This window comes from Tinamus guttatus, unplaced genomic scaffold (assembly GCF_059628265.1).
Source record: "Tinamus guttatus ecotype Peru unplaced genomic scaffold, ASM5962826v1 Tinamus_guttatus_pri_ptg000308l, whole genome shotgun sequence".
Taxonomy (NCBI): Eukaryota; Metazoa; Chordata; class Aves; order Tinamiformes; family Tinamidae; genus Tinamus; species Tinamus guttatus.
The window spans coordinates 2,730,282-2,746,989 of record NW_028288842.1 but is presented as its reverse complement, the minus strand read 5'-3'; the positions used below and the strand labels follow the sequence as shown (position 1 = coordinate 2,746,989).

Genomic DNA, 16,708 nt, shown 5'->3' with positions numbered 1-16,708 from the left:
CACTAAATGTGCATTAAATATTACAGAGAAACATTTCAAAATTTCACACAGTAAAAGGACAAAGCCACAGAGCTTCGTTCTACCATAGCAGCTGTTTGCACCAACTTCTTTAACAGGAATCAAGTGACCTGTACTACTTCAGATCAAGATTTCCACATTTAGTATTTTTTATTTAGATTTCTAGGATGAAAAATGCAGGTAGGAAGGTGTGTCAGGTGATATGCAATAAAAAAAAAGAACAACAGTTTAAAGCACGTCAAGTTGTCAGCTAAGATTTGAATTTCACACAGTCTCCAAGTCTATAGCATACAATTCAATGATTGCAATTTTAATGCACAGAAGCATCACTCTAAAATCTATCCTACATGCCATCAAGAACAGTACTGTTACCTGCACAGCTGTAATAAATACACATAAAGCTATACATGATGCTCAGTGCTCACTGCAGACAGTTGTTGGCAGTTTCAGTTCCTTGGGATGGGGGAACATTTGCCTCAACATTTGCAGCAGAAGGTGCTGGTTCTGTCTCGCGTTGACAAAAGCAAAATGATACATGAAAAGAACTAGGAGTCACAAGAGATGTGGAAATATGTCACTCTCTAAGCCATGGCCAGAGATGTGCACCTATAGTTAGTGGCCTTCTCTCCCTATTTCCATAACCACAGCAGGAACTGTATAAGCAAATGTATAGGTATATTTCTCAGGTATGTTAAAGGAATACAATCCAGAAATGTCCCAAGATTAAACTTGATGCAGTCCACACTTAAGGCCACCAAGAACCACCCTGGCTCTGCACTGCAAAGGAGGGACAGCCAGAAACTACCCTGAGAGCAGCGGTGGTGTCCATCCTTGGGACAGTAATTTGCTTTAATTGGACCAGCTTTCAGCACTAGATGATCTCTGGAGGTGCCTTGCAACACATTTCACTCTGTGATGAAGTGTTTTTATAGGCAGCACTTTCAAAAAAGAAGATTATGAAAGGCAACATAAGTTATTTACATTTTGTAGTCATTGCCATATCACAAGATAAGTACCAATTACTTTGATATCAAGCATTTCCCCCTTTGCTAATTATTCAAGTGGTGATAGTTTTGAGGTAGAGCAAAGGGTTTAATCTTCTCGGTATAGCCAGGTTTTAATAATATTTGTCTTCTGTTGACCTTTTTTTGTTTGTTTGTTTTTGTAAAGAACACAGATCCTTTTAACAGAAAATACTACTACTAAAATACGAGCTGAACTTACAATTGTCACAGAGAAGCAAACATCGTTAGTCCTAGATGTAGCCTCTAAGACTCAGTCAAGAACTATTGGTTTTCCATTTCCACCTGCCTCAAGCTTAATCTTCTTTGCTTTTGAGTTGGTTCCACAGTTGCGCCGCTTATGTTCTTGTGACTTCTTCACTGCTGAATCTTGGATACTCTTTGAAATATTCTGAGTGTTTCCTCCACTTCCTTGCAAATTTGCAGATTGAGATGGTTTGTTCTGTAAATGAGAAACAGCTCTATTAAAATTTCAAAATTCTTTTTCAATGTACCCATGCAAGAGAAAAGAGAGAGGTCTGTTTTAAATCTTGTCGATTGAATTACTATGGAAGATGAATTGTAAAGATGCCAACCTATTAAAATTATTGGAAAACATATCCATATATTAAGTCAGTCAGATTTAAATACCCTGTAAATGCTCTTATCGTTTGTTGTCCATTGTACTGTGATGATATGTGCCTTGATTTTTAGCAGATCAGCCTTTGGTCCTTTCTTCAGGTAGGATATTGTAGCAAATGCCGTGAAGCTGAAGTCTTCCCTGCACAAATCAAATCACAGTGTTATAAGGGATGGCTGGAGACAAACAAAATAGACCACATGGCCAGGGAGGGGTGCGGATGGAAAGGAATGTATTTAGTAACCCTTCTGACAGTTGTTGCAAACAGGAGCTTGATTCTGCTTTAGTATTTCAAGCAAAGAGTTACTTGGTTTAGAGGGGCTCTCTATACTTGGCAATTCAGCTTGTGGGGACAGGGGGTGATGGCACAGGCATCTGTGCTTCTGATCTGTTTGAATACATTGGAGAAAGGTGAGGAGAAAAATACCTAATCATTCACCTCTTATATGAGTCTCTATAATCTTAGAAGTATAAAAAGCCAACCGTGCAAACAAATGCCAGGAAATAGGCCACAAAGATTGAAGCACTTGATTTTGCATTATCACTAGAATTTATAAAACTATAAGAGAAAAAACACCACACAGAAGCACTGCTAGTATTTCATGGTCTCTTAAAAATTCCTGAGTACCACCTTCCATACTTGCCACCTTGTCCTGACTTGGCAATCCCATTTGCTCTGCTTATCCATGAGATGTTAATAAGACTCAATATAAAAATAGCTGACTCATCTAAAACAAAGCTTGCTGCAGATTTAAAGGTTCCACTTGTGTAACCGCAGAAGATCCCAACTTTCTAAAATTGCAAAGATGCACAGAAAAATATTTTAGGTGTTCCACCGGCCTCTATGTCAGTACTTTATAAATAGAAGTAAAAAAAAAAAAAAAAAAAAAACACTTTTCTGTCTTTTGTAATACATCAAATGCTTCTGAAATACAAGCTAAAGATATATCTATTAATATTATTAGAAAGCAACACGATTGACATTTTAAAGGAAAGGAGAAGCAGTAATATATGCTGTTACACATACTTCAGGTACTGCTGCAGCAGTAGATGGGCAATGATTCTCTCCAGCTCCTCTCGAGGGTGTTTTGGTGGGGTAACTTCAGCCACCCTCAGCTTCGAGGCCCCTTTCCCCACCCACGCGTCAACTAATTTCAGCGGGGTGAGTTTCTCACTCATGTTGTCGGCTTGCTCAAGGATCTTGATGAGGTCCCGGCAGTATCCTGTTATATCCATTTCCTGAAAGGCTGCAAGTGCGAATGAAGCAATATTTAAATAATAAGTTATTTATGGCAGTGTATTTTTTAAACTAAGTCAACAGATGTCATAGAAGAGCCAAAAACCTTTGCTCTATCAATTTAGAGTATATTTATAGATAAATTTACATTTATCTTCTGGTTATTAAAACTTAGATCCTGTCAACTTTTATACATATATTTAACTTGACAAACCACATTGAAATTATTTCAAGGAAGCATTTGCAAAATATAATATTTGTAAGACAGCTACTCTCTAATCCTGGATTCACTTTCTCACCAATAGTAATCACTACGAAAATATTAAAAAGCAAAGAGGAATTGATGAATATGAGCATAGCATTTCTTCTTCCAAAATACCTAGCAGACAAAATAAGAGGAGAAAACATGTGCATTTTGTTACACAAAATAGCTTCATCATGAAGTGTCATTTCAGAGCAAAACCACAAGCAAGTAGTGCATAACGATCATGCCACTACTGCACAGCCGATCAGAGCCCAAGATTACCCAAACTGCCACCTCTAATACTAAGATTTAAATACCCAGAAGCGAGAACTATTGCTAAATTTCCCCAGACATCCCTCATATATCAACAGGCCCTAGCAGTTGGGACATTTTAAAAATATACTTCAACATGTGACTCCTCTAAGTTTTGTGTACAAGCCAAAACTTTGTATTTTTCTTGTTCTCTAATGCCAATATAAACTTCACTTAAGCCTCACTTCCAGGTAGTGGATAATAACATATTATAACTTGCATCCTTTTGCAAAACAGCTTTATTATATGGCTAGAAACAACTGTATAATGCAAAAAAGAGGCCAAATATCTCTTATTTCTCCATCTACTCTACCTAAAACGAAATATTCAGGGAAGTGTAATTATCAGAATAGTTTTGAACACAGAATTGTTTGTAAGTATTCCAAGTGTTCATCACTGCATTTTCTCAATGCTTTGCCGCAGGTATACGAGGCAAGTAGATAGCATTTTTCACATTTTACAGGAACTTGCTTGACATTCGAAGAATAAATAATTTACTTACAGTTTTCTCTACGGCAATTATCACACATTCTGTTGCAGTTTGCAGAATCCCACACTTCATCAAAATGATGGGCTATGAGGACCCGGCGACACCTGAGAGCACAGAAGAGCAAAGGAGGGGCTGCAGAATGTAAATGTACATATCTATTTGATAAATCAAGTAAATGCAAAAAAAAAGTCAGCTTGTATCTCAAAAAAAAATCTGAAGAAAGAAAATCAGAAGACAAATACAGTAGCATAGTATTTCCTGTCAGATATGCTGACTGGAGTAGCTAATAGCTTTCAGTGATATTAAATATCTCAAGGGGAAAAGCTTGGTTAAAGCAGAAGAGTAAATACAATCTGCAATTCCAGAACAATGCAAATTGTAAAAATATACACTCAGGCCAGCAAAGGCTATATAGATTTTATGAATTGTCCACAACATTGACAAAAGTGTTTTCCATAAAGCATTCAATATAGTTCAATGCAATAAGTGAAACATTAAAAACATTAAAAATATCTGGAGTCTTGCATGGCCATTAAACACTGACATGAGACTGAAAAGGCAAAGTATCTCAGGATTTGCACCTAATTGGATTTGAAATCCAAATACTTTAAATTGCCAGACTTTTTTACCTCAATATAAACACTTTCAGAACTTTACCATGAGACTAGCATAAAACATAGCTGAGTTATTTTATTTGCAGCAGTTACTCATACTGAGCAGTCAAAGCACAAACCCCAGAAATCAAGACTCAGTTACAGCAGTAGCAGTTTCTGTCTCTTTTTTTAAAGCCTTTTTAAAAACAAGAGAAAAAAAAAAGGATAGTTATTGAAAAGCTAAGCAATCCAGCCACTTCAGGAACTTATTTGTTCATGTTCTGGCAGTAAGACACCATATCATATAGTTTCTCTTGCCCTACATTTTCCATCACTACCATTGAGCTGATTCTGAATATATCTCCAAAACCATAATATAAAATGCAGTCAGCTTTTTGGTCATCTCTACCTACAATGCATTTAAACAAACAACATTTAAACTTTACAAGTGATTTACTTTCAGCAATTTACTTTTACTTTTTACTTTTTTATTTTCTTTTCCTAGTACAAATTCTACTCTTACCTGCATGTGCCCCTGTAGCCCCTCTATTCTATAAAGAGGGGGCACCACTGTAACATGATGAGGCAGAGCATATCAGCCAACAGAAAACAGCATGACATACACTAGCAATAAGATTAATTTAGAATTGTCTTATATAATTACAGAATCAAGCAAACTGAAAACACTACAAATAGAAGTTTGGGACTCTTTAATTATTAAAATGTTATCAATTTGATGCACAAAGTCAATGGAAGCAGTATTTACCCATTCCAACACCTCTTGCAAAGTCCTATCCAAAAACACATTAAAGTCTAATTTGTATTACAAGACTTGGATAAGCTTCAACTACCTTATTAGGGATTCATGACAACTCGTAAAGAAACAGTTAGTTAGAAAGCAGTTGCTCTCTGCTGCTATATAAAGGGAAACTCCCCATGTTGCTGTCATCTTATAGAAAATTATTTAATAAAATATTCTATTTAAAACCAACTGTGCCTTCTATAGCTGCACTTAGATCATCTCTTCCTCTCCCTGTGCTCTCCTTCCCCCCTACACTGAGATGATGATGTATTTGATGGGTGTCCTCCTCCTTTTCTGCAAGACCCAGCGGGCAAAAAAGGCCTAGCCAGCCCAAACTTCTGTTCACCACTGGGAACAGAACATAATAATTTCACTTGGATTGGTGAATGGGAGAAAAAGAAAGGTTTCCCAAGCTAAACACTGTGCTCAGGCAAAGTGGTAGCAGTGATTAATGAAAGCATACTAGAAGAATATCAAATAAATGGAGTTATGTACAAAAAAAAAAAACCCACCAGATTGCTGTAAAGTGCCAAATGAGAAACATTCACCCCAAAGGTTAAACAGAGCAAAACACTGATTTCAGTACCTATGTAAGACCCCTACCTCACCACTTAATCCTTTTTACTTCCTGTTATCCCAGCACTTTCTAGAAGACACCAGCTGTGGTGTAATATGCACAAACTTTAAGAGGTATTGCATCTTTTGCAGCTCAACATTAAAGTCAAGTTCTTCTGTACAGGCAGCATTAAGATTTCAGTCAATTGCCCATCAGGGTCCTTCGAAAGCTTTCTTCCATGTACATTCAAACCTCTTCGAGCTTGTGCATTATTCCTATTTCCAAAGCAAAACAGCTTTTTTTTTTGGCACAAAAGGTATCTAGTGCTGTTATACAATGATCAATCCTTGACATTTCCTGCCTCAGACTCCCTATCCTACTTGCATTTCTGTCACCAGTGAAATTCATTCCGTGGTTAAACAGTACTTAGAGTCTTTTGAAAAGACTGTTAATCCCACTTGCTTTTTAAAAATAACAATAAAAAATCCTATTATACACATATGATTAGTCAGTGTCACATTATGAAATAATTCTGTTAAATCATACATGCCACAAAAATCAAGCTATTCAGAAAACACTGGGCAAAGGTCTAAATTCTGAGGCCTTTTTTCTATACCACAATATAGAGGCCTGAAATCATGAGTGTAATTTATATTTGCTTTAAAGGCTTTTTACAAAGGCACAATGATATTATACAGTTTGGAACCTGTAAAGTAAAGGCACTTTGCAGAAATGGCTGAAATAAAAGCCTACGCTTATTAGCTTAAGAATGTCAGTGGATATTTAGCAAAAACTGGTTCTTACAATACCTGCACGTCCACTCTCTTGGTAGTAGTTCTCCATAGATTTGCTCATAGTATGATGTATTACAAACCTCACATCGGGTTTATCAATTCCCATGCCAAAAGCAACGGTTGCCACTACAACCTAAAATAAGAGTAACAAACCATCAAAGTACCAAGACATTATTAGTTTAAATGAAACAAAACCCTATGAAAATATCTGTCTGCTTCACCTGGATTTCATTTGTCGCCCATCCTTTATGAACTCTGGTCTTATATTTTGCATCCATATTTGCATGGTAAGTCCCTGCTTTGATTCCCAGTTTCTGCAAACTCACAGTAACTTGCTCTGAGTCCTTCTGAGAAAAACAGTAAACAATTCCTGCAAGAAAGTGAAGACAACTTTTCTTAAGGTTTCAGAAAATTAAAAAGAAAGACCAAGAACAATTAAGAGAGAAAAACATTAAGTGACCTTTGTTCCTATTCAAGGTGAGGTATTGGTAGCCATGTCAATGGATGCTTCTTGATTGAAATTTTAATGATCAATATAAAAAGATAGAAGATGATGACTCTTGCATTACTCTCTGCCCTCAAATGCCTCCCTTAAATTAGGGGGAAAAGTGACCTAATCCACAGTTTAGTTTTTTTTTTGTAGTGCAGAGAAACGGTTCAATCTGATTTTGGCTTGTAGGCTACAGAGAAAATATGGGTGCCAGTTAGTATAATGAAAGAAGGACAGCACTATGAAAAGGGGTGCTGTTCCTTATGATACACACACACACACACATATATATATATTTACACACATGACATCAATACCATATCACCTGAGATTTCAGTAACTAGTTCTTATCATTAGTCACACTGGGCTAGGTCAAGGATTTCACACAAAACCATGAATTGGGAGCACTGTCTGTTTGAGAGAAGAATGATCAATGGCTATCATCATCATTTCATAGCCAAGTGGTGTTTTTTCACTCATTAAACATCTCATTAAACATTGCAGAGCACCCATTAAACACTGCAAAGCACCATTATTCTGAGCTCATAAACAACGAAATGCTAGAGGAGCCATTCTTTGACAACATTAAATTTAAGGCAAACTTTTTTATTTTCTGATGCAATTTTCTCCCGCAAAATAATAATTCCAGTTTTCATATAACTAAGAAAGATGACACAATACAGAGGACTGTGACTGAAGTACAGTACCTGAGAAAATAAGCCTGGAGCAAGGAAGACAGAAACAGACCAAAAACAAAAGGCTAAATTTAATTAATTTGGTCAAAAAAAAAATCTATGGCTCCCATTCCTCACCCAGCAGATATTTGCCTGATAGATGCACCTTGTCTGCATGCATCTATTCCCCATTTGGTTCCTGACCAAAAACAGAAGAGCTAATTCTTTTTTTCTTTTTTTTAAAAAAAGGATGTAGCATATGAGTTTATATTGCAGAGTTGTCTGTATGGTTCATCCAAAGGAGTCAGCTGTATTGATGGCCTAAGCAAAAGCCTATATAGCTTCACATAGTAGCAAACTGAGAAAAAAAAATGTTTACTTAACATTATTTTTTACTGTTTCAGCTTTTGAGGATATTGAGGTTATACAGTGAAATTTTACAAAGGAGGAACGTTGGAATTAGGAATACTCTGTATGATCTTAATTCTCTGCACGATTTCTGCAAATGCATCATGATATAGCCTTTAATTATCAACTGAAATATTATTTTTCTAGAGTGTTTCTGCTCACACCATGCACAGATGTTACTACTGTTCAGTAGCTGACTATCTTATTTTATATTCAACATTTTGCTCTAGATTTAATTTACTGCACTATTAAAATCTGTTTAGAATATAGTAAAGCTCCTTATGTCACTTATAATTCTATGGCCCTCATCATCCATAACAAATGCTCTGCAAGTATTAACTTACATTGATAATTTCTCATACTGATACTGCAGCTCCTTTTTTCTGCTAAGGAACCAGCTATGGTCAGTGGCATTCACTAAATTTGGATGACCATTCTGAGATGCCTGGAATCACATTTTCAAGAGTATTTAGTGACACAGCACAATTACATTTAAGATAAGCTTCCACCAACATCATCTGCTGCTATGAATGCTTTAGCAACTCTGGATGTAACACTAGAATCCCAATGTAGATGTAATAGGTAGTTTGTGAACAGCTGTGCAGAGATTTGTATCCAGGGAGCTGCCCAGCAGAGCAGCAAAGACAGGCATAGACTGGTTCTGTTTGGAAAGTTTGTTTCTGTTGCCTTTAGAATAGGGCTCTCTTCTCTTTACTTGCAGTAAAATATGCAAAGCCCAACTTTTACACTTCCATCCTTAACTGCATAAGCATACTTCATGTCACTCCAAATCCACCCTGGACTTTGAATGAGACATGAATCTTGGGATCAAACACGATAAAGAAGTGGTAAAGATGGTATTCTGATGTACAGATACTAAAAGGCATGTGAATAAACTAAGAGCATAAAAGTAGCCTTATCTGAGCCTCATTTTAATAATGTTAAAAATTGTTGCTATCCTACATATATCATCATCTCTGACTACATTTTAATACTTCATAAGATGCAAGTAAATTGTCAAGACATTTATACAGCAAGGAATGAAATTTAAATTATTTTAGTATTGGCTGTTTAATGGATGGTGAAAGTGGAATTTCTCTAAATATTTCATGATCATTTCAAAACATCCCCATAATGCCAAAGATAACAACATTTTTTATACTGTTTACCTGAGAGACCTTTGTACCTTCCATTGATGAGCTTAACAATGTCCTCAATGAAGTCCTCGTTATTTGATGGTTTATGTCGAACCTCAAAAATAATACACACAAGACAGTGTTCTTCATTTTGGAAAGCAATCCATCAAACAATCCTATTAACCTTCTTCTTCCAGTATAATGAACCCATCTATTCTGCCACTTAACCAGAAGTACTATATATTCTGCATGTAAAGCTCAAATACATTTCAGAAGCCCTCCAGAAAAAGAAACCCAGAAGTTTTCTCTGAAGAACAATGAAATTAGGTATGGTTAGACAGATGCATCATGCTACAGTAATTTCTAGCTTTTTTCAATATTAAATGACATTTTCTAATGGATTGCAGGAACCTGAGATTGCTACCTCTCTCTCCATGTTACACAGGCCTAATTACTAAGCCTTTTTCATATTAAGAACATATTAAATTCCAGAAAACATAGCATTACTGCAATGCAGTCTACAGACAGGCAGAAAGACATACCTCATAGTAAAGATTGGGCCGGTTGAAAGATGCAGTAAAGGTTATGCATTTCTTAACACAGAGAATTTTCTGGGCATCCTTTAAAACATGATTTGTAGCAGTTGCAGTCAACCCAATCAATGGAGTGTTGGGAAATTGTCGTTTCAAAATACCAAGAGACTTGTAGTCTACACAAGAATACAGAAAGGAGATTTCTTGTACCATAGATCCAGGGCTCAGAAGTAATACATCCACGTAACTATTATTAACTTGTTATAGATTAACTGCAGTAAGTAGCAACTAATTTATACATCCAAATGAAGTGGCAAGAATGTTGCATTCTTCAAAACAGCGCTTTCCCTTGCAATTAAATTTTTTAAGAGCAGCCACAATTCAGGGAGTAAAACATGCAAGAGTGACACTTCTTGAAAGAATTAGAAGAAAGTGGCATTGCATTAACCAATGCACAGATTAGATTGCAGGTCTGTGCTTAACAACAGTTTTTCAGTTAAGACAGCTTTGCTGACAAATAAGCAACGTGCAATTTGGATACATACATCAAATCACGCTAAGGAAGGATTTTAAAGGTTCAGTGCTGTGAATCACTTGCTACCCTTGTACAGGAGGTATATACCTGAATTCCACGTTGCCTTTTTCTCCAGAATGTCTCTCTCTACTTAGATACCATTTTTAAACAAAAATGGCAAACATTGACTTCACAGTAATCATTGTTTTAAATCACATTTTATCTTTCATAGGAAGAAAAACAGCAACTACTAAGCTGACAAAATAGGAAACAAAATGAAGCACAATTTTTCTTTCCCTGCAAGCTCAGGGCATTTGCTGCAAGTTACTTAAAAAGTAACTAAAATTTATTTCATGAATTTCAGAAGTGCAGAACAGCACTAATGCAGTAGCAGATATTTTAAAGGATCATCAAATTTAGCATCCTAGAATGAAATTCTCTGCCTCAGTCATTCAGAGTGTCAGGGAACACTATATAAAATGATGCACTTCTTTCCTGTGACAATAAAGATGACTTTAATATGCATATTAATGATGGCAGCCAAAAACTGTTCCACTTGATTATGTTCCAATTAAAATAGGCAGCTTTTCAGAGGACTGACAATGAGATCTGCATTGAAATTGCCCTTATTTGCATGTACTTAGCTCTTGGAAAAGGATATAGTCAGTTGTGAACAAAATTTAAAGTCTTTGAGCTAACAGAAATACTTTGCCTACCTAAAAATGGAAATATTTACTTAATGCATGAAGAACATGCTTGGCTTTACTTCTGGCCTAGCTCATCATTTATTGATGCTTGAATAACGCTGCAAAGTTGACTCCTAATGAGCATACCAGGCCTGAAGTCATGGCCCCACTGACTACAGCAGTGGACCTCATCTACAGCGACACGAGCGAGGCATCCTGCTTGATAAGCTTTCTCTAGCTTTGACATGAACATTTTGCTTTTTGCAATCTTCTCCGGGGTCACATAAATGAGCTTCAGTTGTGAATTTTTTTTCAGCATTTCAGCATGAACCCACTTCACATGCTCCTGTTCAAAACAAAAGGAGAAATCAGAGGCTAACAAACCAGGATGAGATAAAGAAGTTGCTAAGGGCTAGACTTCTTAAGAGACTATTAACAATCTAGGGAGCAATTAACAGGGGCTGACAGCATTATATATCATTTACCTCTACTAAAGTCTTTGCAGAAAATACATATTAATTCTAATGCCTGAAAATTCTATCACAGATCTTCTAATAAGGCCGCTGTTGAATATTGAACTTTGCTTCATCATGGGGTATCACTCTTTGCACCACAAACTATCACGTACTAAACATGGTGCTACAAAATAATTTCCTATGTACATCAACTAGTCCCAACTGTAATCTTTACTACTGAGTTTTCAAAGTGCTCTGCCTGAAAGCAGGCTTAAAGTTTGTCATATTGCAACAAGCCACTAAGCCATTAAATCCGGTATCGCAGGCAAGTTAATAACCATGATCTCTTGATAGTTACTAAATTAAAATGTTTCACTGTAAAAAGCAGTTAGCTAAGAGCAGACTGGGAAATAAGTTGCTTCTAGGTCTCTGGAGCAAACAGTTTACCACTCTGAAGTAAGAGAAATAGTGGTATGAGTTTGCACTGCTCAACATGCCATTAGTGTACAAGATCATAGAATGCTTAAGGTTGGAAGGGACCTCTAGAGGTCATCTAGTCCAACCCCCCTGCACACGCAGGGTCACCTAGAGCACGTGGCACAGGGTAGCATCCAAGTGGGTTTGGAAGGTCTCCAGAGAAGGAGACTCCACAACCTCTCTGGGCAGCCTGTTCCAGTGCTCTGTCACCCTCCCTGTGAGGAATTTTTTCCTCAAGTTTCTGTGGAACTTTTGATGCTTCAGTTTGTGGCCATTTCCTCTAGTTCTATCAGTGGCCACTACTGAAAAGAGGCCAGCACCATCCTCCTCACTGCCTCCCTTGAGGTACTTATAGACACTGATTAGATCCCCTCTCAGCCTTCTCTTCTCCAGGCTGAACAGGCCGAGCTCTCTCAGTCTGTTTTGATCATCGCTTTGAAACCCAGGAACAGAGTAGAAAGATACAACACATAGAGGCAAAAGGTACTCCCCAGCCTTAAAATAATTCTATTCCATGAGAGATGTTGACTTACATCTGATTTTCTTTCAAAAAAAAAAAAAAAATCAAGATACTCATTCATCTTACCCATATCACACCAGGGAGCTGTGACATTAGCTGACAGAACTGTTAAGTTAGTATTCGTAAATAGTCAAGTTCCTTCAGTATTCATAAACAACATGCATTTAGGCAACATGCCTGAGTGAACTCCACAAAATGACATTCAGAGCTTGGCAATTAAACATACCTTACTGCTTGAGGCATTTAATAAAGTTGCAGAAATTCCAAGTTGCTCCAAAACCATGAGTTGATCCTCCATAAGCGATATCAAAGGACATATCACAAGAGTGAAACCTGTAACGATCAATTATTTGTCTCATCTAAGCTGTTCATATGAAACACTAATATAATGTTCATTCTCCAAAGAAGTACAAAAGGGGTAAATGAAAGAGAATTGTTCATATTCAACTTTCTCCCTCTCCCAACATACCATCAGAACAGACAGCAGGTAACTGATAGCAAAGACTCTTTCCACCACCTGTAGGCATGACAAGAAATATATCCTTTCCTGCCATTGCAGCATTTACTGTTTCAAGTTGCAGTGACCTAAACTTGTGGAGGTTAAATGTGCTCTGCAGTGCTGTTTTGATCTTCTCATACCAGGGAAAATCTGTTAAAGAAAAAAAATCACAGAATTTATTACACTAAAATATAGGAAGCAAAAGTAACTAACATATATAGCTACTTCTGAAAGTAGTTCAATTTTACAATCAGGGAAAATGTTCAAAGGTTGAATAAAGGCATATAAAAAAAATCTACACACTACACTAAGCCTGTATAAATTAACTTCTGTAGATGTACCATTGGAAAACAAATCAAGATGTACACATAATCCTCTTTTCTAAAGACTTGCATTTCATTTAAGTGTGAAGTCATGCTAAAAATGAAACTCATGTAGATGAAAGACTTGAGGACTTGAAACTGCTCACTTTCAATAAACTTGATTAATCTGAAATGCAAGGGAAAGGAGAAACCCACCCTGAAACATTTTTTTCCCTCTAAGGAAGATTTAAACACTCTTCATCATTTTAAAGAGAAAATACCATGAAAACTTGAATTTCAGATTCATCAGGAGGCTTATTAGCCATTTTTCACATCAATAAAAGAAAAATACAGAAAAACTGTGGGAATTCCATACTATATTGCATACAATGGAAGAATTAACTTTAAGGTTTGAGGTAATATTGCTTCCTCATTTATAAGGATCATAGTCAAGATCCAAAAGTCCCTTGAGGTCAAAGAAAGCCTCTCACTGACTTCAAAAAGCTTAGACCAGGCCCAAATTTAGCTACTGTGCTTATTTAATACATATGCATGCAGAATCTGATTGAAAAGATGATAGTTCTCTAAGCACAGAAAAATAGAGCTAGGTATCAAATCACTCCCCAAAAATCTATCTGTTCAGCATCACCAGTGTGCCATTATGAAGTAGTAGAATTCTTACATGCACATAATACTTTTTTCAAACACAAACATGAGTTAAGACTATAACTTTCATTTCCCAAAAAAGGTGGGGGAAGGGAAGAGATACATACAATAGCTACAGACAGAAACTAAAGCAGCACTTCTGAAATGCAAATAATGTGAAAGACAAGGAGGTAAAAATAATCAAAGGAGAAAAAATCTGAACTGAATTTGGCTATAGACAACATGGCAAAGAATGACCAGCCATCCATGGCTTCAGTTATATTTCCTTTGAAAGGCAGCACTTGCAAATGAACAGCAGCCCGCACACGACCTCAGGGCACTTTCTCAGCTTGGCACAAATGTGCTTCACTCTCCATTATTTTTGGCCATCAGCATTCACCTAATATGCCTCATTGAATAAAACGTCAGAGCTATAGCACGCCAGTGTTCTACTCATTCACACAGGAAGAACCATAACAACATTAAAAAGACAGCCAGCTATTGCATGATAGCTAGATATACTCTGTGTTTCTTACAGCAAATCTAATCCAATTGTGACACTGCAACAAGAAGAATGTAAAAGTGGTTATAACAAGCCATTCTTCTCGTAACTCCACCTCAAAGAACTAAGATTAGCATTCAGAAACGTCCAAAGAGGCAAGCACAAACATTACACTGTGTAGGTAAGATGGTAAACCTGCTGTTCCTCAACTGAAAAAATGAAATGGGACAATAAGATCTTTCTCCCAATAGATTCTGAATGAAAGCATGTTTGATGTACTGAATTAGATCACCTCCATGCTACAATACTTGAATTTGACTCTGCAAACCTTTTTTGTTCCAGGTCTCGGCTGAGTTTTCAGTGCCTTCACTTCCCCCAGCCTCTGAGTCTTCTGAGGACTGCTTTATCAGCCTCTTCAGCACCGTCTTCTTATGGATGAGCTCCTGCTGCTTGTCCAGAAGCTCCTGAATCTGTATCTCCACTGCCTGCAGCTCATTTTCAATGGAAACCAGTTCCTCCTCCAGCACTGAAGGGAAAAGCAAGATAAAGCAGGGAGAGACTATAGTAACCTGCTAATCACAGCTATAAGTGGAATCATACTTTTTATCTGCTGACTGAGAGCAATCCAAATTAAACAAACAGCAAAAGTATCTAGAAAAAAAAAAAGTCCTTGATGGTATATTGATATGACTACACCATCTAATCTCTGTATTTACCATGTAAACATACCTATAATAAGGCTTATTTGTTAGATTAGGAAGTCATATATTCGGTAAATTGTCATCGGTGTTGTAGTATATGAGAGATGTGCAACACTAATAATAAATGACTGTAATAGTTAGTACAGGGTACGGGTAAAAATAAATTAAATAAAAATCACATCACAGCCCAGTTCTCTCCAAAGCATTATCTCTCCACTGAAACACTTGCAAGTATTTTTCCTGTAGATGTATACAGAGCTATGAAAAGCATCTCACCTTCAGTACTACATTAAAGCTGAAAGAGGTCAAATGAACACAAGAGAGTACTTGTCAGTTCCACAGTGAGCACAACCCTAGCCAATTTTTAGTAGAAAGTATTTACATGTGAAGCAACATTAATCTCAACAAATAATGATCTTTTAAAGATAGAAGAAGGGCTATTAGCTAAAAAATACCCTTCAAGTCCCTCATGACACTAGCTCTTCCTTCTGTGCAAGCCCAGAGGATATGCGTAGTGTCAAGGTTTGGACACAGAAGCTAAAAGTTATAGCTCTTCAGATGCAGGGAGAAAGGCAGGATTTTTACCTGAATCAGATGATACAACTAGAGATGAAAACACAGACAGACATTTGGGAGCTACAACTCTCCCTCCCTTCTCTTCCCCTCTCAGAAAAACCCCACACTCAGACTAGCTTGTGTTCGAAAAAGCTTTTGTTTTCTAGCAGAAGCAAATACTCCCAAGAAGTTAAAGCTGTCTGAGGGAATCTATATCAGAAATTTGTCCCTTTACATCCTCACAAGCATCTGTGTGAATTACAGATTGTATAAAACTCAACAGAAATTAATGCCATGGTTTAAAAGCGTAATTAATACATGTCACACAATGCCATATGCATACCACTATTTCAAAGCCCATTTACTTGGGCATAAGAAGAAATCAAAATAAAGAGAGCTTGGTCCAAACATAGCAGATGATACACCAATTCTCACAAATGGCAGCAAGAACATATTGTATGTTTTTGTAAGGATATTGTAAGGATATACACATTAGAAACTACACACTTGTACTTCAAAGGGCCCACTGTTACACCAAAGGAAAAAGCTGAGAGTGTTTTAAAATATGAAGCACTTTTTCAAAATATTGAAACCCATGTAACTTCCTAAACAAGTCTACTTTAACACAAAAAGTTATCCAGTAAAAATGTATTTTTCTTCAAATCTGAAAGTATAACGAAGATCCCTGCAACTCTTTCCTGTATAGGCTAAATACATGTAAGTATCAATAACATAGGATGTTTTTGTTCGTTACCTAGATGACAGGTACACAAAAAACAAGCAACCCATACTTTGAGTACTAATTTCGGATTACCTGTAACAGCTGACATTTTTGAAGACTGGAGAATCCTATCCTCAGTTGATCTCAATTAACCAGGCAATTCTCACTAAAATATAAAGATAACATTTTTCATTAATAATCCT

The 16,708-nt window shown here is 36.7% G+C and overlaps 1 protein-coding gene across 1 annotated transcript; it reads right to left on the bottom strand.

Moving 5' to 3' along the window:
• Window positions 1–1,230: 1,230 nt before the first annotated feature.
• On the bottom strand, window positions 1,231–16,673 carry RECQL (RecQ like helicase). Its single transcript, XM_010220955.2, has 14 exons — window positions 16,599–16,673; window positions 14,857–15,054; window positions 13,050–13,229; window positions 12,807–12,913; window positions 11,276–11,474; window positions 9,938–10,104; window positions 9,429–9,510; window positions 6,909–7,057; window positions 6,703–6,820; window positions 4,806–4,944; window positions 3,955–4,046; window positions 2,687–2,906; window positions 1,671–1,800; window positions 1,231–1,482 (listed from the first exon to the last, which is right to left on the bottom strand). The coding sequence occupies exons 1-14, from the start codon at window positions 16,612–16,614 to the stop codon at window positions 1,294–1,296; spliced, it is 1,986 nt and encodes a 661-aa protein (XP_010219257.2). The 5' UTR covers window positions 16,615–16,673; the 3' UTR covers window positions 1,231–1,293.
• Between the last annotated feature and the right edge of the window lie 35 nt (window positions 16,674–16,708).